The following is a 27,684-nucleotide window of genomic DNA, read 5'->3' as shown; positions in this document are numbered from 1 at the left end:
GTTGTGGTTACTATTCCAGTGAGCGTGAATTTTATTAAGCATTGTAAAGAAAATGTAACATGGAAATCGTGTAAATTAAGTGCTTATGAAATCATCAAATCAAAAAAAACTAAGTTTACGAGCCACTAATCAGAATCGAAAGATATTTTACAACGGTAACATTGTGCTTTATAAAATTAATGAACATGAGTTTACAGCTTTGTCGTAAGCATATCGTCTTATTAGACACGTTCGCTCATTGTTCACAATTTTGTACCTACTTCATTAAAATGTTCCGATACATTATCTGAAGCTCAGCTATATGATTCGTGTCTGTTACGTAAATAATAGCGGATTTAAGACTTAGTGAACAATACGAAGAGCGCGAGCCAATAATTCGTTCACAAGTTTTCATAGTTGGTCATTTGTTAAACAAAGTAATTACATCTTTTATTGCTCTAGTTCCGCGAATGAGGTCATGTCTCGTCTAGTGTTAAATGGTTACAGCAACCTATAAATATCACAACGCGAATGTCGCCACGAACTTATTGCTTACTTTGTTTGATGGAAAGCATATAGAAGTCTCAAAATAGAAACTGATTTCTTAAATCTAAAATACGTGCCAATTATTCGGTTTTTTTTTCTTTTTTTTTATTGCTTAGATGTGTGGACGAGCTCACAGCCCACCTGGTGTTAAGTGGTTACTGGAGCTCATAGACATCTATAGCGTAAATGCGCCACCCACCTTGAGATATAAGTTCGAAGGTCTCAAGTATAGTTACATCTTGTTGAAAAGGTACACTTATATTACACTTAATTATTTATTCTCTTAATTCGAGCTACCTTCGAAGATGAGTTTGTCGAACGATATGTGAGCAAAAGTTGAATATAGCATGACAGCGGATAAACTAGTGGAAAAACAATATTACAGAATGAATCTTGGGGGTCCGCACATGACATACTTATTTAAAGAAAATACATAAAAAGTACTTAAAGTCAGCGATGTGTTCACGCATTCTTCATTACAAGGCAAATTTTCTCTTGACGCAAACGTGGCCACATAAATCCTTTTCAGCGGCTGAGCACTATCATAAGGTACAATTTAGGCTTAAAAGGGGACCTAATTTATTCTCAGAAACAAGGCCAACGTACAAAAGAATGGAAACGTATCCTTTTTTTTTGGTTTATATAATTTTTGAGACACAACAAATCGAATTGGATTTTAATTTCGTTTTTATTACAAAATAATAATAAAATAACGTATTTGTTCGGTATACATCTGATTTATGTTTCTATAGTTCAAATTTACGAGGTCGCGTCTCTTTATTCAATTACCGAATTGTTCTTGAATTCGAAACATCCTCTCTGAGTTCAATTGACAATGAATGTCTCTTATAAGCTTGTCAGGCCACAGAAAGATTAACTTATTAATCAGCACGAAAGAATGCAATATTGTGTGGCGTTAGTACGTAAAAAAACTTGACAAATGGCACACTTTCAGGATCAGGTGGGAATCTGAAGAATGGGAATATATATACCATCACATAGCGTGGCGACGCATCGCCACGACATGCGTCGCCACGCAAGAAATCGGTTTTACGTGCGGCTATAGATGTTTCACATCAAAAAACGTTTATTTTACGTATTGCGAATCAGGACCACGTGCAACAAGCTAGTAAATATTAAATTACTACCACGTATTAGAAAAATAGTTGACAAATAGAGTACACGAAAGTGAATTTACATCGCCTAATTACATATATAATATATATAACACCAAGAAACAAAACAACGTTTGAATATTAAATATAAAGAAGTTTTCCGAAAAAAAATCATATTATAAATAGGATTTTATAAAAAGATGCAAAGTATCTCATTACATTCTGATAAAACTTGACTTACTCTAGGGAGGTAGGAGGGAAGCGACTTCCGAGATAAAAAATATCAACTTTCTTTTACTTTGAGAACGTCAAGCAACAGTAAGCAGCATTCCGATCTAAATGACTTTTATCCAATTAATTTGAACAGTGTCTTCCGAGTCTGTTTCAAACGGAAGTTGAAAATAAAGTGAAAATTCTAGTATATACTGCTTAAACTACTACTTAGAGCTGGTACTAATACATGGAAATGGAATTAGTTATTTTTTTAAATATCTAATTGAATATGCAATTTCGAAAAGGGCACATGTCGCATATTTTGTCAAATAAGTCGTCGTGGCCTAAAGGATAAGACGTCTGGTGCATTCGTATATAGCGATGCAACGGTGTTCGAATCCCGCAGGCGGGTACCAATTTTTCTAATGAAATACGTACTTAACAACTAACTGTTCACGATTGACTTCCACGGTGAAGGAATAACATCGTGTAATAAAAATCAAACCCGCAAAAATTTTAATTTGCGTAATTACTGGTGGTAGGACCTCTTGAGTCCGCACGGGTAGGTACTACCGGCAGGGGCCTATTTCTGCCTTGAAGCAGTAATGCGTTTCGGTTTGAAGGGTGGGGCAGCCGTTGTAACTATACTGAGACCTTAGAACTTATATATCGAGGTGTGTGGCGCATTAACGTTGTAGATGTCTATGGGTTCCAGTAACCACTTAACACCAGGTGGGCTGTGAGCTCGTCCACACATCTAGGCAATAAAAAAATAAATTAAAAAAACGTTTTTCATACAGGTACATGTAGTTTTGAGGCTTACCTACACCCATTTTATAATGATTCCAGTAATTTTCAATTGCTAATTAACACTAAAATATATCTCAAAAGTTAATATATTAAATTTTGCACTGCTTTAGAAAATAATCAGTTTTTTTTTCATTTCCTGAACATTTTACATTTTCGGAGATATGCCCTTTTCGGAATTGCATATTCAATTGCTTTGTGGGGTTGTTGCGTTAGTGCTGTTACGAACGCTGTTCCGATAACACGTCCTTAGCGAGCTCCCTCGCTCCTGAAACCTTCGTTTAGTGAACCGGGTAAAGTGCAAATCAAGGATATACACAAGCGTCTATAAATTAAATTACACGATTTTATTATAATATATAATATTTATTTTGATTCTACCAATTCTTGTGCAAAAGTTAATTGTAATTTGTAAAACAAAAAGTTTTTGTGTTGTTTCTAATATAGTATATTAATACAATATATACATTTATAATATAGTATATTTATATATCAATATTATTAGAGTTAAGTACAGTAAGTAATAACATTTAAAAGGTAAGATAGAAATATTTTAATATGTCAGAAATTATAAAAATATGAAATATATTTCTGTTATCGTACTAATTAACTATAACTTACCAAAAAATAGAATGTAATTAGAATAACAGAACATAAGAAAAACACCCTTAAAATTTTATGTTAGCAGCCACTTACCGCCCACTTCAATTAAAATATCTCATTACGACCCAAAAAAGAGTTGGAAGAATGAAAGTATTAATTAATGTAGTAAATTAATGTAGTCATGTCTTCTATAATGATAAAAAAATCGATATACGACTACATATTAACTTTTGTAGTCTTTTTACTCAATAAATATCAGCCGTTACTATAAATAAAAAAATACAAACTTAGTCTAACTTTTTTGTTTTTACTATAAATAATCGGTGGAAATGCTAATGAATAAACCAAGATTGATAGCATCCGTCGAAACTAAAGACTTGTCATTGGCAAAACAAGGAGAACTGGTGGGCGGAGACTTCAAGTGAATGACTTGTGATTTCCAATAATCTGAATTTGTTAAGAACAATATAGGACGATGAGATGTGTATATTTGTTTTATCCAAAAATGTCTTTATTATAGCTTACTTAATAAATTTACGTAATTACTGGTATTAGGGAGGTTTTTCAACGCGCACGGGTAGGTGTATTTATCCCGCAAATTTCTGTTTTGTCGAGAACGGTTGTAGAATACAATTAAGATTTAAGCCTTGTGTCTTTAAAATGGGTAACATCAGTTAGGCTGATGTCCCTGAGCTCCCAAAACAATAACAACAAGCTCGGGGACTCCCTAGAACATCTGGTGTATCAAATCAATACTCTTCTTAATTTACCACTCGATTACTCGAAATAATTGATGACAATAATTGATTCTCTGCGAGTCTATTTTGTTCATGAAATGACGCTCTCTATTTTGAAGTTACCCATTATATTAATGCAATTAGATTACACATTTCTTTTTGAATATAGAAAATGCATTATTAAAAAAGCATTGAAATATTTAAAAGAGAACAAATTTAAATTTCGAACTCTATGGTATCTAAATTATTTTATACACATTGTGGAAACATATGAATTATGTATTTACGTAAGCATTTCAGTCTTTATTTTGTACAGTTTATTAACACATTCTTGTTCAAAATAGTAACAATGTTGAAGTCCTTGATCTTATACTGTAAGTAGATATGTACTATATGGTACATACAGTCAGTGACCGTATTGATGACGAAAACGCGTAAATTTGTCCTTCACACAACGACAGTGCCAAAAAATCCTCGTTCAGTGCTCGGTAACGCCGACCCGTTTCCTCTAGTTACCTGATCCAAAAACTTTGTGTAATGGACATATATTTTAGGAAAAGCGCAAGCACGGATATTCTTGCCAGAACTATTCTTCACGGAGTTTCAGCTTAGTGCTCAAAGTGCAATCCGAAACGGTCGTAAAGTAGTGACCATTTAAAAACACATGTAAAAGTATATCTGAATAAAATACTTTTAGATACTAATGTTCATTTATAGGAATCTAGAAATTGTAATAGGTACACGTTTTTTACTGGTGGTAGGACCTCTTGTGAGTCCGCGCGGGTGGGTACCACCACCTGCCTATTTCTGCCGTGAAGCAGTAATGCGTTTCGGTTTGAAGGGCGGGCCAGCCGTTGTAACTATACTGAGACCTTAGAATTTGTATCTCAAGATGGGAGGCGCATTTACGTTGTGGATGTCTATGGGCTCCAGTAACCACTTAACACCAGGTGGGCTGTGAGCTCGTCCACCAATCTAAGCAATAATAAAAATTAAAAAAAACGCTGTAAGCCGAATTTGGTAAATCTTTAGTCATTATGGCACTAATGACGCTAGAGATTGATTAAATTCCGTTAAGCTAGATTGTCTAGGACTCTTTCTTTAGAAAAATCACTTTTTCATTTGATAAATGTTCTTCGTAAAAAATACCTATCAGTTTGAGCAAAGTTTTTGTGACATAAAACAAGCGCTCTGTTTTGAAGAATCTATTCTTTCTTGTGCAGCCTTTTAATCGATAGAGCGAGGTCACTGTTGTGCACGGACTGAATATCACCTCCGTGTTTCAAAGTCGATAGCATCCACGTGACGCCTGTGAGCTATCATGTTCGTGATTGAGTTTGAAGGCTTCAAGAATCAATTGAGAAAAATGAGCAAACTACAGCATATTATATTCTTATTCTATATATATTTTATTTACTGCTTAGATGTGTGGAAGAGCTCACAGCCCACCTGGTGTTAAGTGGTTACTGGAGCTATTTACAACGTAAATGCGCCACACACCTTGAGATGTAAGTTCTATGGTCTCAGTATAGTTACAACGGCTGCCCCACCCTTCATACCGAAACGCATTACTGCTTCACGACAGAAATAGGCAGGGTGGTGGTACCTTACCCGTGCAGACACACAAGAGGTCATACAGTGTAACTTTTATTTTATGCGATACGATCCCTATTCTACATATTTTTTTTTATTGCTTAGTTGGGTGGACCAGCTCACAGCCCACCTGGTGTTAATTGGTTACTGGAGCCCATAGACATCCACAACGTAAATGCGCCACCCACCTTGAGATACAAGTTCTAAGGTCTCAAGTATAGTAACGACGGCTGCCCCACCCTTCAAACCGAAACGCATTACTACTTCATGGCAGAAATAGGCAGGGTGGTGGTACCCACCCGCGTGGACTCACAAGAGGTCCTACCACCAGTAATTACGCATTACGCGGGATTCGAACACCGGTGCATCGCTTCAACACGAATGCACCGGATGTCTTATCCGTTAGGCCACGACGACTACTCCTCCTACATTCCTCTTCTTTTATATTTGCGAGTCGTACACACAACTCAATTACTTTTCAGTATTATCTCACGTTAGTCGGTCGATTGAATCGTTCGTAACCGTCAAAACGTATTCGAAATGTCCGAAAAAATAAACGCGGTATTAAACCATAAAATAGTTTTAACTAGCGACCCGCCCTCGCTTCGCTTCGGAAACTGTAATTTATTATTGATTTCTCCACTATTTAATGGATGTTATTATACATATAAATATTCCTCTTCAATCACTCTATCTATTAAAAAAACCGCATCAAAACCCGTTGCGTAGTTTTAAAGATTTAAGCATACATAGAGACAGACAGATATAAGGAAAGAGAAAGCGAGTTTGTTTTATACTATACTATTTAATTATGATTGAAATCAGGAATGTTTAATTTTGATTTCCAAGATGTATGCTAGTTAAAGGGTTTCGACTCGTTAATATATTCAGCACGCCTCACAGCACATTTACATGCTCCAGTAGATCAATTTGAATACATCCTAGACGACGGTATACTTTCCGAGTTTAAATAAAGTAACTCTATAATATTTATACCAGTATACCCAAAGTGATATCATGAGTATGTAGAGAAATTTAAAATTGATAGATTAATAGGAATATTTACCAAAATCAACTTACAACTAAAAGTAACTGTATTGTTATATTATCTTCTTCTTAATGTTTGATATAATATATTTAGGTACGTATGTTTTTTTGTATTCTAGTCATTCGCGCGTTATATATCCCATTAAATTAAAACTTGGTATGTATTATTGGCACAATAAATATAGTTCTAGTTATGTCTAAATATATATTAATGTAGTTTCTATTAACGAAAATATATGTTGATTTTAATTGTATTCCTTGACAAAATGATATTGACGTGAGTGCTGCTGCCGTTTTTTTAAAAAGTAAAAAAGGAAAGAGGATCCACTCTATATTTTTTTAAATATCAAACGTCAGACTTTCTGTATTTTCAAACTTAAACTGCATTATTTGGACGCATGTTAAAGAAACTAAGTTAGAGAAACTTACTACTTAAATTGAATTTAAGTGCAGAAAGAAAAATGTTCTTTTAAATTCTCACCACTTCACGTACGACGTACGTGAATACACAATTGCTCAGAATTGCAGAGCATTGACCTGTAGATTTGTAGATTTTAATATGCGTCCCTACGTGACACAATCTTTATTGTCATCAATATTGTCAGCACGAAAATTAAAAAAAGTGGAATCCAAAGTAAATATTTTGGTAAATCTTTATTGAACGATCGCATGTAAATAAGGCAGTAGATCTTAAACTACTAAAGAAAAAAATTTTACAAATGGCAGTTTTATCACATGTAGCGATGTCTTCCTGACCGAAAAGGTATTATATACCAAAGGATAACCGTAACAGTAATAAATAATACATAACAAATTCAAAACTCACAATATAGATAGGCATATATCGTTATATTTAATATCTCCGAAATAGGTTTAAGTATGTATGTAAATTGCGGGATCAGCGATAATAGATTTTCTCACGTAGCTTAGATACCTCAAGGCTGTGGCTAGGCCAATATTACATACTAATCAGGGATACTAATCAGTTTGATATTGAAAAGGTAATCGTATAACGTTACTCAATCTACTGGAGTCATCAACAGAAAGTTTTCTGAAGGGCTCTAAAATGGCCTCAACATGGAATCGACAATTTAAAAACCGCCACCCCTTGAGACATGAGTTCTAAGTCACTTTTATAGTACAACGGCTGCTCCATCTTTGAAGCCGAAACGCATTACTGCTTCACGGCAGAAATAGGCAGGGCGGTGGTACCTACCCGTGCTGGCTCACAAGACGCCTTTCTACCAGTAATCTATATCTATACTTCAATACTAATATTATAAAGAGGAAAGATTTGTGTATTGAATAGGCTTCGAAACTACTGAACGATTTGAAAAATTCTTTCACTGCTTGGAAGCTACACTATTCCCGAGTGCGAGTGACAAAGTCTATAATATTTTTTGAAAAAATTAGGGATCCTTACTAAACTACAATAATGTAACCCAAGGCTTAAAAAATTACCTACAATATTCTTTACATCGCGTGCTCTGCGAAAGGTATTGATGACAGAATAAAATAATGTACTACGACTTTGTAGAACATATTATTGTTTACAAAAAGTTTCGCGACAGCATATGTCCAACTATTATAGTTATGCCGCAATAAGCGCTCTTTTATTTTTTAAAATAAAACTACGTCAAATATCGTTGAAATTTTTGTTAAAGACCCGAGCGGAGCCGGAGCGGGCCGCTAGTTAAGTTATAAATACACTAGGAATTAAACCGATTACATAATAATGATGAGACTGGCTGTTTTGTCTGACTGACTAAAGACTGTAATTTTATATTGTGGTCTACGAGTATCAGAGTTCACGACGATACATATTAATGTAATGACTACGACTACTGCCGTCGGGTACGAAGGGAAGGCAGGTGTACCCAAAGGACACATTGAGACACCTACGCGGGTTGCGTTACCACTAATTATTACGAGCGGATAGCCTCCACGCAAATTTAACTTTTTCTGTTATTTGACTTTTAGTTCTGTTTCATTATGGTTGTTCGAGAAAGTGATTACATATTTGTTTCGATTGAAGGTAAATACAAATTTAATAAATGTATACAAATTTAATCTGACTAGTGTTGATAGTGTAGTGTGCAGTTGGGGGTCCTTATTTCTATTATAAATTTCTTCCAGACGGTCAATTAAAGAAAACATAGAAAAAAGTAATATACAAAGTTTATCGCGTAGATAATTTAACACATAAATATATTCAAATAAGTGTACCTAATGTAAAGGCTCATTTAGTGGGTAAATGCAGCAATATATCTATCTTTGACTGTTGGTAAAATTTAGATTAGTTAATCGTAATTTAACTAAACCTTTGATATATCATATGTTGTATGTATATTGTCAGATATTTTAAGCTGACTATGCGACTAAGTCCTATATTTCAGATATTAACTTATATTTTAGAACTAGCGACCCGCCCTCGCTTCGCTTCGGAAACATTAAAACACACATGAAACCAAAAAAAAAAATTTAAAAAAAATTAAAAAAAGTAGCCTATGTTCATCAGGGACAATGTCGGCTTCTAATGGAAAAAGAATTTTTCAAATCGGTCCAGTAGTTTCGGAGCCTATTCGAAACAAACAAACAAACAAATCTTTCCTCTTTATAATATTAAGTATAGATAACGGTGTTACGGTGCTACGTTGCTACGATGCTACTAAGTGACTAAATGAAGTGCTTTAAATTCCTATAAACTGATTCTATAATATAAAACTTACAGATAATGAGTCAATGAAACCAGATTAAATATTATAGTAAGCGAATAATCAATAACATCGATGGTATCAGTATTTGTGAAAAAAGCAATAAAAAAAACGTGTTTTAATTAAACACGACTGTGTATTTCAGTTACGCTCTCATGCCTCGAGCTGTTTTGAACGTGCGTGAATACATAATAATATTACATTTCTAAAATAGATTTATCAATCTCTTTGAGTTTTCACAATAGACGTACTTTTTTTTTTTTTTGTGATTGAAAGTTTACTGGTGGCCCGAAGGCCTTTCCAGTTTCACCAGGACAGGTGGGCGAGCAAAGGCTCAGCCAAGAGGGGTGGGATTTGCTAACAACTGCCCGAGCGCCTCCGAAGGAGACCTAACAACTCAAGAGCAATTGTTTCGCGAATGAATCTACTACCGGATCGGAATCGCGACCCGCTGAGAAGATCCGGCGAGAAACTCAGCGGGCTGATGGATGGGTTAGGTTGCACGTCGACCACTTTGTCGAGTTCGACGAGTACGGTTACCGGGGTCCCTAAGCCTGCCCCTAGTATTAGAGCTGAAGGCATCTAATGCAAAGGTTATTGGATCTGATGGATCCGTAAGGACGTGTCTAGGGCGTCGACGGTGACTGGCTCCTGCATGATCAGGATTCGGGGAGTAGTCAGCGGCGGCAACGATAAGGCGATTATCATGACGCATAGCCTTATCGAAGTATCGTTCCGACGCTGACTTCATGTATTTCCGAATTGATTCGAGGCCCAGGTCGTCGTGTAGGTCAACGTTCCTCACGAACCACGGAGCCCCGACAGCTAACCTGCAAAAGCGGGATTGTAGGGATTGGAGGGTGTCTATGTGGGTGCGGGCCGCGTGAGCGAACACCACACTCGCGTAAGTCATGACGGGCCTTATGCAAGTTTTGTAAAGTGTCACCTTGTTCCGAAGGGACATTTTACTCCGCTTACAGATCATGGGGTAGAGTCTACCGAGAATAAACGCGGCACGGTCACGGACTGATTTTATATGCGGGCGGAATGTCATCGATGCATCCAGGGTAACGCCCAGGTACTTGACCTTCCTGGCCCAGGGTATGGGTTGTCTAAAGAGAGTAATCGGGGGTGTGAGATTCCTCCTCCTAATCCGGGAGGAAATCCGTGTGGAGCTTCCCCTCTGAAATAGCACCGCAGTACTTTTCGCTGGGTTGATGTCTATGCGCCATTTTCGGAACCACTGTCCTAGGGCTAGGGCTGCGCTCTGAAGCTTCTTCGCGATTAGGGACTTATTTCTACTAGAATAGTAAACAGTCGTGTCGTCGGCGAATAAAGCTAAATGGGTCGGCGGCGACCGGGGAATATCGTTGACGAATAAGCTAAATAGGAGGGGTGAGAGGACAGAGCCTTGCGGGACTCCAGCTGTGAGAGGTCGTGGGGAGAGCGGGTTCCCTCGACTCGATATCGAAAAGAGCGGTTCGACAAGAAGTCCCGTATGATGAGCACGAGACTATCCGGCACGCCCATGTTGAATAGTTTGAAAATCAAACCATTGTGCCAGACTTTGTCGAACGCTTTTGCGACGTCGAAGAAGAGAGCTCCCGTGTATAACGGTTTTGGTCGATTAAGCCCCACAAGAATGTGCTCCGTGAGGCGGTGCACCTGTTGAACGCATGAGTGATTTGTACGGAATCCGAATTGTTCATCGATAAGAATGCCCTTGGATGAGACGAAGTCTCTGAGGCGTTTGTAGAGCAGACGCTCATACAGTTTGCCTAGAGACATGAGGAGGCTAATCGGGCGGTAGCTCGTCGGATGATTTTTTGGTTTACCGGGTTTATGTATGCCGATAACGTCCGCTTCTTTCCACACCGCGGGAAAGATACAGTTCGCCATAGCGGCATTGAAAATAGATGCCAACATCACGATGAGTTGGACGGGTAGAAGTTTAATAACGCGGTTAGATATACAGTCGGAACCGGGAGCCTTGCGAGGACGTAGGTCTTTGATCAAGTCTTTAACTTCTATCGGGGTGACGGGTGGTAACGCATCCGATGGTGGCAAGGAGGCTCTGCGTTCTACCTCACTGTCTACTAATTCTACATGAACAGGGTCCACGGATTGAGTGCTGGGCGTGCACTGGGTTTGCAATGTATCGGCCAGCAGCTCTGCTTTTTCGTCATCATCGAACGCCGCGAGTCGGCCTGAGGGGCCTACGAGGGGGGCATAGTTACTACCGTATCCGATTTGAGAGTACGAGCTAAGCGGTAGTAAGACCTTTGGGAGGGCGCGAGTCCTTCTAAGAAATCAGACCATCTGGCATCTCGGACTTCGGCGATGCGAGACTTTACGTCGCGTTGTAGGGCACGCATTCGAATACGATTTTCCGCGGTAGGATACCTGTCGTAGGCGCGTATCGAGGCGTTCTTAGCTCTAAGGAGTTCCCTAATATCGTCGGACAATTTGAAGCGGTGAAGGAAGTCCTCCGCTACAACTTGTTTCGATGACCTATCTAATGTCGAGGTGATGTGTGACGTTAAGATGTCTATGGCTTCAGCGGTATCCTGAGGAGACGGGATAGAGTCCGGGTTAAACGGGAGCGATGGTGGGATTCAGCCAGGCTGATGCCCAGAGTGTGCCAATCCACCACAGTCCTCGTGACGGGAACGGAATCGGGAGCGAATAGACGTACTATCAATGACTAATAACAATTACTAAAGAAAAACTAATCAATACTATCAATGTTTAGAAACATAATAATAAATGAAAGATATTATTTTTTACGAATGACAATGATTCATGTTCGACTAGAAAGCAGTAAGTAGGCTTAGATTGGTGGACGAGCTCATGGCCCGCCTGATGTTAAATGGTTACCGGAGCCCATTAACATCTACTACATAAATATCGCCACCCACCTTGAGACATTAGTTGTAAGGTCTCACTTTTAACAGTACAACGTCTGCCCCGCCCTTCAAACCGAAACGCATTACTGCTTCACGGTAGAAATAGACAGGGTGGTGGTAGCTACCCGTGTGGACCCACAAGACGGATGTCCACCAGTAAAAATGTTTGTAAGTGTATGTACAGTCTTGTATTTCCTAAATATTGTAACGTGAGTTATTTATCGTTTGTAAGAAAACACTAATTAAAAAAAAAAACTAAACTAAAAGACACGCATTTATAGACATTCCAAATAAAAAACAGAAAATAAATTTATTGTATTATAAAAAAGCTTTAACCTTTGACCTCTTACTTTCGATTTACTAGTCTTCATCAGACGGTCAAGCTTGAAAGAGCTACAACACAAAATTCTACCGATAAGCTGTCGGTGTAGGCACACTGCGGACTTTGGGACCATTGTTACCTTGAACTCGTTCAAAACCGATATGCCATTACAACGGGCAGCCAGGATTTGCGTAGAAGACAGCCCAAAGTCCACATCCCAAAATCAATTGATCTCTTATTATTGTCACAGGGTATTCAGATTTTTTATAGCAATTTTAATACTAAGTTTTACAAGTGACTTTGCTCCGTTAATCTAGAAAAAAGACAAAATGTTTAATTACAAAAACGAAACACCATGACAGGGTACACAGTGCAGACTTGAAACTCGAAAATATTTTCCCCAATGACACTTGTACAAAATTATTATATTGCATATCAAACATACCGTCAACCCTGACTCGTTTTCTGGTATTTTCTTTTTGTGATTTATCCTCAGATGTAATCCTAGGTTGAATTTGCCTTGAAAAGCATCAATTGTAAGTCTAAATATAAAATCATTACTACTAAGTATTTCATCAATATTAATAAATGGTTAGTATCACTACATAGTATAAAACAAAGTCGCTTTCTCTGTCCCTATATCTGTCTGTCCCTATGTATGCTTAAAACTTTAAAACTACGTAACGGATTTTGATGCGGTTTTTTTTATTAGATAGAGTGTTTGAAGAGGAAGGTTTATATGTATAATAACATCAATTAAATAGTGGAGAAATTAATAATAAATTACAGTTTCCTAAACGAAGCGAGCGCGGGTCGCTAGTATGAACATAAACGTTAGATAATGCATTATTTAGATGACAAGTATATTTTGTTGAGATAGGTACCTACTTTTTTTTGGTCAGAAGGAAATCGCCGTTGTAGGTACTTAACATTGTTGTTTATACGTTACCTACTAAGCATGTATTCATTATATTATAGAACTTAATGGATTACATTGATACAATTCCTTACTGGTGGTAGGACCTCTTGTGAGTCCGCACGGGTAGATACCACCGCCCCGCCTATTTCTGCCGTGAAGCAATAATGCGTTTCGGTTTGAAGGGTGGGGCAGCCGTTGTAACTATACTGAGATCTTAGAACTTATATCTCAATGTGTGTGGCGCATTTACGCTGTAGATGTCTATGGGCTCCAGTAACCACTTAACACCAGGTGGGCTGTTAGCTCGTCCACACATCTAAGCAATAAAAAATAAAAAAATAAAAATAAAAACTACAGCTGACAACAATACAGCGACTTAAACGCGCTCCTTACAATTGCAGACGTCATTTCACATCTACACTAACAGGAAAACATATGAGAAATTACGCAAGAGAATTACAGATGAGCCTAATATACTAAGTTCTGTTTCGATTCGCCAACAGCGTCGAAATCAATCCTATTCAACCGAGTTCCTTCGTTTCGAAGGCTTTATATGCCCTTTCAAAATCCCAGCTTACTCATCACTGCGTAAAACTTCATCTGTCCGTTTCAGGTTTATAGTTCCGTTTCCGGGATATTTAATACGTTACATCACACACGCTTTTTCTTCTATATACTTGACTGGGGAGACCTATGAAAATAATGTTCAATTAGATACAATATATTGGTGAACTTGCCCACCCCGACCTAACATGCATTAACTCAATTGTCACCTTGTCTATTTGATGTAATCCTGCATAATTCTTATTTTAAAAACTGAAACCTTAGAACTCATATCTATAGGTGGGTGGCGACATTTACGTTGTAGATGTCTATGGACTTCAGTAACCACTTAACACCAGGAGCTGCGGTAGGCAGCGGCTTGGCTCTGCCCCTGGAATTGCTGAAGTCCATGGGCGACGGTAACCACTCACCATCAGGTGGGCCGTATGCTCGTTTGCCTACAAGAGCAATAAAAAAAAGCCTATAGACATCTACAACGTAAATACGCCACCCACCTTGAGATATAAGTTCTAAGATCTCAGTATAGTTACAAGGGCTGCCCTACCCTTCAAACCGAATCGCATTACTGCTTCATGGCAGAAATAGACAGGGCGGTGGTACCTACCCGCGCGGACTCACAAGAAGTCCTACCACTAGCAAAATGCCGCGACAATCCTTAAACTTGTAGACTACAATGCGAAAAAATGTCAAAATATGTAAATAGCATAGTCTATTCCATATATTTTGATACAATAAATGGGGATTCAGATATTTTCTACAATCTTGTAGATCTGACTATCAATAAAATAGTTTTACAACAGTCTTTTCCGAGCTAATAAAATTTGAAGCTGTAATTTTCTTCGTATTCAGCGCACTTCCGTTTCTCCCGTCGAAGCGAGTCGGCACAAAGGGATATAAACCGAAATAACATACTCGAATGCTTCGGTAGCGGGTAATCTCTTAGGCATTGTACTAAACCCAATAAATTGATTGACTCGGCACCACAACGTTATCCGTGGTCAATTGGATTTTGTTGGTTTGGGTGAATTTTTGTTTTTAAAATCCTTGAAATGCGTGGTCGGTTATCTTTGTAAGATTGTGGTAAATATAGAAATTAAAAAAAATCCACTGGTTATCTTTGTAAGATTGTGGTAAATACAGAAATTTAAAAAAAATCCACTTTACAAAACCTATTTACGCCATTCAATGTCACGTTTCTCGAGCAATATTATTGGATTCAAATCTTCAAATCGTGAATACGACAATGACATCTTCCACAATTTGTTTGTGAATTTTCAAGTTGTACGAGTAATATAATCATTATTATTAGTATTAACTTCAATTATCTTAATCTAGAAGATTATCTTTCTTTGTTCTGTTAAATGTAAATTTCTTAAATCTTAACAAATATCTCTTGTGAAAACAATCTGTTTTTTTCTTCTTCATAATTTAAGTTGTAGACAAATTATTTTACAGACATAAAGCATTAATTATTATAGCATTCACTTATATCTATGACTAGAATGTGTTAGATTCTACGCAGACAAAATGTATGATCATGTTAAGAATATTTACTTTATTGAATATATAAATGAACGAACAAAGCATTATGTAACCTGTTTACTACCTAAAAGGACCTTGTAGAGTACAACGATACACATGGATTATAGAAAATAATGGGATTGGAGGGCCTAATCGCAAATTATTCTGTTGTAATATTAGATATAGTGCAGTACTGCGTGAAAATGGAGTGGCAAATATGATTTTGGTGAGGAAAATAACACGCTATATCCATAATTGGAGGGCTTTGGGCAAATTCTTTCGTGTTTATTGGTCAACAACATTTATATTCCTATAATGATATTTGGCTTGTTCAAGGTCGAATAAGTAAATTTATGGACATACACTAACAACTTTCATTCATGTTTATCTTACATTAAAATAACGGCGATAGAAAGTAAATAGCAGTTCTGCAATTTACATCATCTAAAAATAAGCTTACAGTGTAAATATATAATAGTAAATAGGTAATAGACATAATATAGGCTTTAAATTAAACAAATCTTTATTTTTCAAAACACCACGATCAAAACATTTCACCTGATTATGTTATTTTGGCATGTTATAAGATAACTTGAAATGACGTGGATTGAAAATATGAACTTAAAATTTTTCTAGGATTTTAATTAATAATTCTTCAAGCACTTAATGAAATCACAAAAGCATTAACCGAAACGGCGCCGAAAACATTATATTTACAGTGGTCCACGGTCTCGAGGGAATAGTTACACCCGTATCTTTAGTCGTTTAAAGGAGCTTAACTCGACTCGACTCAACCTCCAACGCGCGTTTTGGTATGATTAGTCGTAAAAATAAACTCCACTCAAACGTCCTTGGAAAAATTTCCTAACTGAGTGAAGTGACCGAACTGTCAAGTTAATGGTACGTCGCGACGTACCTTGAACGTTACTCAAGGCTGGTTTTCTATCGATGTCCAAATAGTATGTGGACCGCAAATGGAAATATATGATATTGTTGTGCAATGGCCTGGATCTGTGCATGATTCCCGCATATTTGATAATTTAAGTTTGATAATATTTAATAAGTAAATAGTTCGAGGTTAGACATTTGAAACTCTTTATTTTATTTACCTACATAAGAGACATATTTTGCTTACTACCTGATAAATAAAGTCAATGCGATTATAAGTTTTATTTATATAATAATAAACTGGTGGTTGTGGAAAAGCACTTCAACAACACGATGCAACCAAAATCACACAAAAGCGGCGAATAAAAATACAAAGCCGGATCCGAAATCTAAAATAATAATAGGTTAGAAAATAAATAATACACTTTCAGGTTTACCGCACGCACACATATTTACGAATAACTCAGCAACCAAAACATCAAACAAGTTCATCTAGTGTCAAACAGACAGCGGCAGCTTGACTTTGACATTAAACAATGACCACAGACTACAGAACTCTATGGGTTTGATGCTAGCTTGATCAAATTTTCATCATTATTACCTCACTCGAGGACAGTTGAGGAATATTGTAATGGTCGACTAAAAATACCAAACTCGAGTAAGTTTGGAGGGAATTCTCGAGCATCATCGGATGAGTTAAGAGTGGAGGACTATTTTACGAAACGTCTAAAGATACGGGCATTAGTCTCAGTTAGTTGATGCCGATACTTACGGTACTGTATCGTCACTCCTCACTCCTCAGTCGGTCACTACACTTTGTACAGTCAATATATTTTTCGTTTCATACTAGAGCGAGCGAGCTCACAGCCCAGCTGTTGTTAAGTGGTTAACGGAGTTCATAGACATGACCACGTAAATGTGACTACCTAATTTGAAATACTAGATAAAACATTGAATTGTATAGTGTAGCATCGGTTACTGTTATTCAAATCGGATGCATCACTGCTTTACGATAAAATTGCCCATGCGGGTTCACAAGACGCCCTACAATCATAACCTCGAATGTGGCTATTTAGTTCAATGCATTGACGAAAGGCTTCCTGTAAAAGATATCAGATCACATGAATGTAAAATGTCACTTGTTTCTAGCCTAAAATCTTAATCCAGGAGTGAAAGATTGAAGTGAGCTTAAAAGAGACCGAGTTCAATTTTCTGCCAAAAAAATCAGCCAACGAAATTGAAGTACTCTTCGGTTGAATATTAATTTTCACTGGTGGTAGGACCTCTTGTGAGTCCGCGCGGGTAGGTACCACCGCCCCGCCTATTTCTGCCGTGAAGCAGTAATGCGTTTCGGTCTGAAGGGTAGGGCAGCCGTTGTAACTATACTGAGATCTTAGAACTTATATCTCAAGGTGGGTGACGCATTTACGTTGTAGATGTCTATGAGCTCCAGTAACCACTTAACACCAGGTGGGCTGTGAGCTCGTTCGCCCATCTAAGCAATAAAAAAAAAAAGAATAAAACTAATTTTCAGATAAACAACAGCGAAAAAAATCTTCGAAATTAACCGCAATAAAAGTTGAACAATTAGTATCAATTTCAAAGACGAAGAAAAGTAAATGGGAAACGTACTTCAGAAGTTTTATCGAATTATTACGTAACGACGACTAATTGGTTGTCCACGCGATCCGGATTAATTTAAGAAATTATTTACCTCATGGCAATCTTTTGCTTTTTTATATTATTGATAGGTTTGTTTTTTAATCTCATACCTTTAAACGAGCAATTCTTGTATATTAATATATAATTATATAATCTGAATCTCGGAAACGGCTCCAACGATTTTCATAAAATTTACTATACAGAGGATTTCGGGGGCGATAAATCGATCTAGCTACGATTTATTTTCAGAAAATGTTGTTTTATTCGTGTTTTCAATAATCAACTCTTCCCGACATCTATTGACGAATAATAATACTATTTTTCTTAATTGAGGGCAACTAACCGCTTTAAAGACAAAACAAGATGGCGTTATCAAAAAAAACCGAGCAAAACTCGGTCATCGTCTAGTAATTTTTTAATATGTAGAGCATAATGTTCATTAACTTTATTGAAAATATATTCTAATTTATAATTCAAATCGAATGCACTGTTTTCAGGGTTTTATCGGTAAGTTGGAAATCCCATTCACACTTCACCATGATTTTTTTTAAAATATATTTGTACTTAAATATAAATATACTTACCAGTAAGCAGACGGCACGCGAGCATGACCTCAAGTATCAGATATGTAAAGTAGTATGTGTATCAGTCGTGATATTAACATTTTAAGTACAGAAGGACTGTACCTAAGCAATTGTTTGTTAACCTTTCTCCCTTTATGATCATTACATTAATGTACTTGATTCGGATGAAAATTCGGATAAAAGTTTTTCTTAATTTTAATTTGGCTCAGGCTGGGCTTAGTTAACTGGGCTTAGTGACAGTGTTTGTTTTTATTACGAGAGTAGGTTATTTTTAAAATTTCAAAACCTTTATTATGGAAGCTATACTTCTTTAGACGCGTTATGAAAAATTTATGAGAGTGAAATTTTACGGTGCGCGCGCACCGTGACACAAAATTAACAGAATGAAGTTGCACACTAAATCGCTCATTACAATACGACCGACGTAACTTGGCGAGTCTGAATATAGCCGCAGGTGAACTTTCCGAACCGTACCGAGAATTACCGAAATTATACGATGTCAAGAAAAGGGAAGTCCAATATGCGTGTTTGAGGATGTTGTTTAACCGTTTTTTTTTCAAATTGATTAAAATTTAAATAATTAAAAAAGAAATAAATTTAATAAAAATAAAGTATAACTTCTTACGCGCGTACGTAATAAGTACACGCACCCTTTTTTATGAAATTGTTGTAATGTATTTTCGTGAGACGTTTACACTAAAAGACGTAGGCGTAGACTAAAAGACGTAGACTGAATGTTAGGCGAGAATGAGAAGTTCCTATATAAATGCCGTTCTAGTTTTATTGCCTTCCGACAAAACTAATCCTCAGATATCCTGAATGACCTACAATGCTTCCAGGTCATTATGTCCGGGAGCGTGTGAAACATTTAGATAAGCGGGAAAACCTTTTCATTGGATATTTATTTTGTCATTCTTGAGTTATTTTATGAGCGACAATAACCACTTAAAATCGAGAGGTCCTCGTTCGACCATCTTCGATACATTAAAATTATTACTACTAGACACAATTCAATTTTCAGGTCATTCATCCTCGCACGCGGGGATCACCGCTTTGTTTGTCTCTATCTCGAAGGAATGTTTCGTTCCGTTTAAAGGGGGAGGGGAGGGAAGATTTTAAGCATTGAGATATTGACTTCATATCTCAAGTAGACTTCGCGTTGTGACAATAAAATTCAAGACTATATTTCACTCGTACATTCAACTTAACTCTGTAATCATCACCTTAGTAAGCATGGTTGAGTTGTTGATATACTAGGTAAACCTTTTATTTCTGAGATCGTTCAGCAGGATAACGAAACTTTGGTATAGAATACGAGCTGGCTTCCGCAACTTGACGACGATATCCTATCTTGCGTGTAGAAAAACTTTACTGTGGCTATATTTATACATCCATGTATGTCCTGACTACTGTATACTAACTCGCAGACTCGGACAAACAGTGGTGAAACTTTGAGTTAATTAATTATGTCGACGGACACAATTACTAACAAGTGTCCAGTTTAGTATCTACTAAAAATCTGCCCTCCTTATAGTAAAGGTAGTACTTGCAAAATGGCGGCTTGGAGAAAACCGCGGCAAAAATATTTTTAGATTTCTTAACAACATGTCCATTTTATATAACTTTATAAGTGTATCTAACAACTAGTAAATGAATACTACAGTAATAGTGTCGATTGCATATTCTTTCTTCTAGCACATTTTTTATTCTGTGGATTTGCAATACTTTCAAGTAGCAGGCGTTTCTTGTTAAATTAAAAATATGCTTATAGTAAAAAATGACGTTAATTATTTTTTTATGCATATATTAGCGAATTGGGATATCATAGCTGAAAGGAATATCTATTACTTCAAATACAATTAGTAGGACTGAATGAGCGTCCAACAAACTGAGGTCTTAAATAATTTTCAGAAACAACAATTACTAAGCAACTAACAAATCGTTGTACATTACATTAATGGTAGCGTAAAGATCCATTAACGGCGACATAATCCTTGATAAACGACTCCTAATTTAAGCTTGCTTGTGAATCCGAAAAAACAAATATGTATTGGAGAAATCGTATCTATGAATTGATTCCACTGGAACAATTGTTTTCAGGGAAGGGTGGCGAAAATCATGGGATCGAATCATGTTGTCTATTTATTTTATTTTAATCATTTTTACGCAGTCATTTTATTGATTATAAATTAACATAAAAACTAAATAAGGACATTAAGCAAATGTTGAGTGCGACTGTAAATAGTTCTATTTTATGGTCATTTAGAGATTAGGTTTTAAAAACTTTTATTATTTATCTATGAGTAGGTTTTATTTAAGTTTTTTTTAACCATCGAGAATGAATAATAATAGTATGAGATATATTCAAATCTGAAATTTAAAAAAAAGTTTTATTATCTTTGAGAAACCAAAACCACAATTGATTTTTGTCTGGTAAAATTATATCTACACAGATTTCAATGAAATTTTCACCGTCAATTAGGAAACTTTCAATAATATAGAAAAATATTTAAAACACGCTTACTACTACAGTAACATTAATATGCCTAAGTCGCTAAGCCGGGTTGCTAATAAATTGTTTTATTTATTTATACAGTTTTAATACAGTACGCAAGTTTTTAATGTTCAAGACATTAAAATGATATGGAACAAGTGTGTCTATCCTGTCTCAGTGTATTATTTTTCACTGTTGAGTGTTATATATTGTAAACAACAGTGTGATCTGTGAGTGTGGTGCAATGGACTCTGATTTGGACATTCAGTCTTTCATAAACTGTACCCAGCAGATATTCGGCCATGAGCAAAAATGGGACGACCTAAACGTTTCCGAGATCTTAGATCTGCTCCCGAAGCAGATCTTAGAGGACATAAACCTAAAGTAAGTGTCTGCTATATTTTTTCCTTTTCCTTACGTTAAATTTACGATTGAATTTATGTATATATCAAGGGGTTAACGGCTATTTGGTTTAAGCGACATTTCCCTTAATACGAGACATTTATCTTTGTAATTAAAGGTGCGTTTATTGGTACTATCGACCCGCCCTCGCTTCGCTTCGGAAACCGTAATTTATTATTGATTTGTCCACTATTTAATGGATGTTATTATACATATAAACCTTCCTCTTCAATCACTCTATCTATTGAAAAAAAACCGCATCAAAATCCGTTGCGTAGTTTTGAAGATTTAAGCATACATAGGGACAGACAGATATAGGGACAGAGAAAGAGACTTTGTTTTAAACTATGTAGTGATTGCATATCAACAGTTCGATGTTTTTAATTGAACTTTTATTAAGTTTACTCTATTCAAATAGCTGAAGAAGTTTTTTCGTTATGATATTTTCTCTAAATTTTAAGCCATAAGTGGCTCTCCTGTAAAGTTGCAAAAATGTCACTTAAACCAATTAATTAGCTTTTCATACTTCAATCTGTAAACATACTTACTGGTTAATGGATTCTATTGTATAGCGTATTGTGAGTTTGAAAAGGTTGGCATCACAACCCTACCAACTTCTGCCGCTAAGTAGTAGTATTTAATCAGCATATACAAAAGAATCGAGACTTCAATTATTATGATCAAGATGTGTGACTCAATTTACTTTGTGGTATCTTTGTTAACCAGTAAAAACTAGATGAATCGTGTACTCGTCTGGAGCAATAAAAAATGAAGAACAAATTATTTTAAAGCCTTCCTATGTAGAAAATTTCATCAGTAAATAAAGGAAAGGTATTATATATAACCAGAAGACCAACATTAAAATCAGATAAATGAATTAAAATATTCCTATTGTAATTATTTTAAAATTAATATCGTTATTTTTTTTAATAAAAACCTTACTTATAGGAGGTTTGATGGTTGAAACTTACAAATTATCACAATTAAAATTATTAAATCATCTTTGTTCTCGCTGTTCATCTTTTACAAAATAACGTTAACTAGAGGTCCCGCAGTAGTCGAAATTCGACTATAATTAATTGGAATTATAAGTTTATACACTATTATGATTGTATTTTATACTTCTATAATCACAAATTTCGCCAAGACTATACTATAAAAAATATTAACAAAGACAAACAATATTTAATCTATTCTCAATTTGACAACAGACGTCAAGAACAAAAGATTGACAACAAATAGTATGCATGCGTGTGTGCGTCAAATACATGGTATGTAGTGTGTGTAATGTTTTCTTTGTTGATTTAATATATATTTTATGCATTATTTAAAAAAAGATATTAGCGTTGTGCACTTCTTCTCTATATTCTCTATAAGTGTGCTATATGCATTCTCTATATTCTCTATAAGTGTGGAAAATTTCATATTCCACTGTCCGCGCAATTTTCGTAAAAAGGGATACAAAGTTTTTGCTTCACGTATTAATATATAGATTTTGTCAGGAAATATTTGCCAGAAATTTATATACTTTAAATAGGACAGGATAAAGTAGGACAAATGAAATCGAAACCCTTCCAAATACACCAAACCAAAACATTCCGTTATGAACTTGGAAATTTCGCTGGTATCTAGAAAGTTTGTCTTTAATATCGCATTTCTCTTCAAACAACTTTTCTCTGTCTTCATTAAGTCTATAGCTCGTAAACAAACGAAACTGGGCGTAGGTCGGTGAACTTTTTCTCGCCCTTTATACGCCACATAAACTTGCTTTAACACGTTCACTGCGGAACAGGCCCAATCAGCCTGCCGCGGAATTTCACCTGGTGCGGACGAAGAAAACTATGTCCCTCTCGCTGGTGCGGAACGATTATCTCAGGTGTTTGTAAGGGTACGACAAAGACAAATATATATTTGAGATGTGGTCAAAAGTATAGGTGTTCCTATAAAAACATCACGGCAGGCCTTTATCGGCCACTGACGGTAAAAAATATCAACTCGGTGCGGGAGGAGGCCTATTGTGGCCCGCCGTCCCAACAGGCTGTTGGCGGCCCGATACCGCACAGAGCGCCCGCCTCGCAGTTAGTGTTGGGCAAGCTATCGGAATTGACGTACGTCACGTTTTTTTTATTCCTTAAATTTAAAGGCACGATGTCAGGCAACAAAAGAAAGATAAATATTTTGGAAAATAAATTAATTTGCGGTGCAGATAGTGATAGTGACAGCAGTCAGGAGATATTTTCCTTCAAGAAAATGAAAAACTGCGGGAAACCATGAAGAGTTCCGAGGTGAAAAGGAAAGTAAAAAAATTTAAAACGTACTGCAGAATGTGCAAGCAAAATCTTTGTGCGAAATGTTTTAAAGACAGCCATTAATAATAATTAAATAAACAATTTTTATTTCTTTACTTTAATTCTGTTTTATTTTCGATATCCCCTTATTTTTGTCTTTCCCATCACTACTAAAAATACTTTCTAGTGCGGTTCTGGTCGATATCGACCCGCCATTTTCCTTGGTTTATTTCTCATTTTCTGTTCGGCAGATCCCGGGGCGAATCAAATCTAAAGAAGTTGGGTTCAAGGTTTTTCCAACAGTCCAAAAACTGTTCACCTACATTATGTTTTCGCAAAGTTATAGCAATTTAATCTACCTTGTGCTGACGTGTCGAAAAAGACCTACCACGCACTGGCGGAAAAATCATTGGGGGCACAATTTGGCCCGCCGCCGCACCAGACAAAGGTTTAAGATTTTACTTGCCGCAGCGAACGTGTTAATACAAGACCTACAATATATATTAGGGCCGCAATTAATACTAGAATCGTTTTTTGTTCGTGTTAAATTACTAAAACCAATCTTCAGGCCGGCGGAGTAATGACCTCAAGCATTCATTTCACAGTTCATCTCCCTTAGAATGCGTTGATCCTTTTTAATCGATCGACTTAAATATTTAGGCAGAATCTAAAGTGCCAATTAAAATTCGGTTCTAATAAGTTCGTTAGTGACTTTATTAAGATATAATAATTGTAAAACGAGCCCAATTACCCTTTTCTAATTTAGTTGTCCAATTATAGGCAATTTTCTCAACTGGCTTATGTTCGAAATAAAATAATACATACTAATTAATGTGACTTTAATAAAATTAGTATGCAGAACTAATGCTTTGGCTAAAATCATCTCTCTTTTGACTAACGTGATATCGTATTTGTTAACTAATAAGTTAATGTAAAGAGGAGATTTCACTAGTAAAAAGCATTGAATATTAAATAAAAGTAGAGCCCGCAGTAGTCGAAATTCGACTATAATTAATTGGAATTGTAAGTTTGTACATTATTATGATTGTAATTTATACTTCTATAATCACAAATTTCGCCAAGGCTACACTATAAAAAATATAATAAGACAAACAATATATAATCTATTCTCAATTTGACCACAGACGTCAAGAACAAAAGTTTGACAATAAATAGTATGCATGCGTGTGTGCGTCAAATACATGGTATGTAGTGTGTGTAATGTTTTTTTATTGATTTAATGTATCTTTTATGCATTATTTAAAAAAAATATTAGCATTGTGCACTAATTCTTCTCTATATTCTGTATTAGTGGAAAATTCATATTCCTCCGTCCGCGCAATTTTCGTAAAAAAATACAAAAGGATACAAAAGATACAAAAGGATACAAAGTTTTTGCTTCACGTATTAATATATAGATCCTTTATAAATGTGCTGAAACGATTACGGTTTTAGCAGTTTTCACTTCTGCCTCTTCCTCATAAATATTTTAAACAGGAAATGTGGTTACTTACACAAAATACTATAAAAAAAATGTGGAATGTGGAAGAAGGTTACTTGAAGGACGACGGGTCACATTAGAGTGTGACAAATGTTACTCGTATCCTGGCTCTGTAATAGGGTCCATGGAATTGGTGACACATATTGTAAAGGCAATAGTTTTTGGCGACAAGTCGATTCCATATTGATTCAACTAAAAGTCCTCTTTGAAAAAAACGATGGATTGGCCAAATTCTGTTTACGCATTTGACACTTTTCCGTTTGCGAGAAATCAGATTAAACTTTTCGCAAACTCAATCAGGAAACGTCAACTAATTCTTTTCTTGTTCTTGTTTTCCGTAATTGACGATATCGGTATTAAAAAACTTTTAAATTGCATTAAGAAATTTGAAATCTGCAACTTGTAAATTGGAGTTTTAACTGTCTTGTTTGTTTTGATGAGAGTTTTTGCTATGCTCTTAATCGACGTAAATATTACGCAAAATACATTAATATAAATATTACGCAAATACATTTCATATTTTCAGGATATTCCAATATGTTTTGTAACAATGAAATCGCAAAGGAGCTACATCAAACCTAATATAAATTCCAGAAATATATTTTCCTCTATAAATGTTTCAGTAACATGTTCGTGAGAAACATTTCTTTTATATATTACTACTAAAATAAATCAAGACAACACAGTGAAAAAGAATGTTTCTTGCACTAGGGAGTCGATAGCATTCAAATTTGACTGTTTATCCTTCAGCATTTGATAATCTTATTATTTTGAAGCTAAGTGACGATTTTACGCATAAGTAAGCTTAGAATAGACGAAACAATTTCTTTGATATTAGATTAATAATAAACTGTAATTTCACAGTCTAACAAAACCAATTAACTGTTTTTATTTTATCTTCAGAGTATTTTCTCGAACAATCTTAATAGATAAGACAATGGAACTTTTTTATGTGGCCTCACAATTTGAGCCATCATAAGTATCGCGCAAACGAAGTTCCTTATTATAAAAATATTAATTTTAAGTTCTATTCGAGGTATAAAGAAAATAATTATTCGGGTATACATTTTTTATTACGATCTTTTTATTGATAAAAATAAAACTACTTTACAAAGCTATCAACTTTATATTATTCACAATGATTTCTAAAAAACATATACTAAAAATATGTTATTTTTGGTACGTTATGACAAAGTTAAGTAATACACTGAGTGCATTACTAATTAAAATCTTACGTTGCGGACGTTTTTTCCCGGCTAGGGTACCCTTCCGCATCGTCCCATAAGGAATTTCGTTCCAAAACTACTTCATCTTCAATCATTGACTATCAATCTAAAAAAAACAACTAATATTATTAATATTTTTTCACCTGTCTATTCGCTGCTAGCTTAATGGACTATTCCAGCTACACTGTGACAGGTAGGTGAGCTCACCGGGCTCAACTCAAGAGAATGTGTTAACACTGGCCCTAACAAGAGCAGTGCTTCGTGTAATTTAACACCGAATCGGAATCGCGACCCACTGAAGAGGTTCGGCGAGAAGCTCAGTGGGTTGTGTCTATGGCATTATTAAATGCGAAAACGAATTTTTCGTTACGCTTTCAGATCTTAACTACTAAATCACTCGTCATGAAATTTAGTGTCCACTTTGTTAAGGGCACTGAAAAGAACATAGGGTACCACCACCATTATAAATAAAATAAACTGTTCCCGTGGAATCGAAATTTGTTTTCATAGATTAACGCAAACGAAGCCGCCTATAATAACTGGTTAACTATAACTAAAACGTGGCCATAATATTTTCAAAGTATAGATATTTGCAAGAAGGGTCCGTTTTCTCGAATAAGGCTAAGCTTGAGACCATTTAAGGTTGGATTAACGCGCGTGTATGGTAACCCCAAAGTTAAGAGGTGCTTTTAACTGATGTTTGCGGGAAACAAACAAAGACGCTGTAGAGCAAACGATCAACTATTGGATACGCATGCGGTGGTTACCCGAGCCCGTAGGCAACGTAATGTGAATGCTTCCACCCCCACTTGAAACGCAGCGGCGAAAATGGACTGACCTATTTAAATTCATAAATTAAATACGCGACCTTCTAAATTTGAAGGTTTTATTATACGATTTTATTTCTGAATCGAAGACTTTAATTTGAGCACGTGTTAGATGTCTTTTTGCTCAGTAAAATCAATACATGTTTTCCGTATTTGAACGCATTTTTCGTTATGAATTCACCGGGCTTCTTGACTTTTAGATCAAAGACGCTACAAATAGGTTTGT

General features: G+C 35.9%; 1 protein-coding gene across 3 annotated transcripts in view; it reads left to right on the top strand.

The window, feature by feature from the left end:
- The first annotated feature begins 2,851 nt into the window (after window positions 1-2,851).
- NGR-A33 (neuropeptide receptor A33) overlaps window positions 2,852-27,684 on the top strand; it is a 96,365-nt gene continuing 71,532 nt past the window's right edge. The window contains exons 1-2 of one of the 3 annotated variants that reach the window (XM_089728352.1): window positions 2,852-2,953; window positions 21,328-21,598. In XM_089728352.1, coding sequence (XP_089584478.1) covers window positions 21,459-21,598 — 140 coding nt within the window. In that variant the 5' untranslated portion in view covers window positions 2,852-2,953; window positions 21,328-21,458. Of the gene's footprint in view, window positions 2,954-3,012; window positions 3,198-21,316; window positions 21,599-27,684 lie in introns of those variants that run through there. The other 2 variants (XM_089728354.1, XM_089728353.1) reach the window with 2 other exon arrangements.

The sequence above is a fragment of the Bombyx mandarina genome, chromosome 06 (assembly GCF_030267445.1).
Source record: "Bombyx mandarina strain Sakado chromosome 06, ASM3026744v2".
Taxonomy (NCBI): domain Eukaryota; kingdom Metazoa; phylum Arthropoda; class Insecta; order Lepidoptera; family Bombycidae; genus Bombyx; species Bombyx mandarina.
This window is presented reverse-complemented; position numbering and strand designations above follow the sequence as displayed.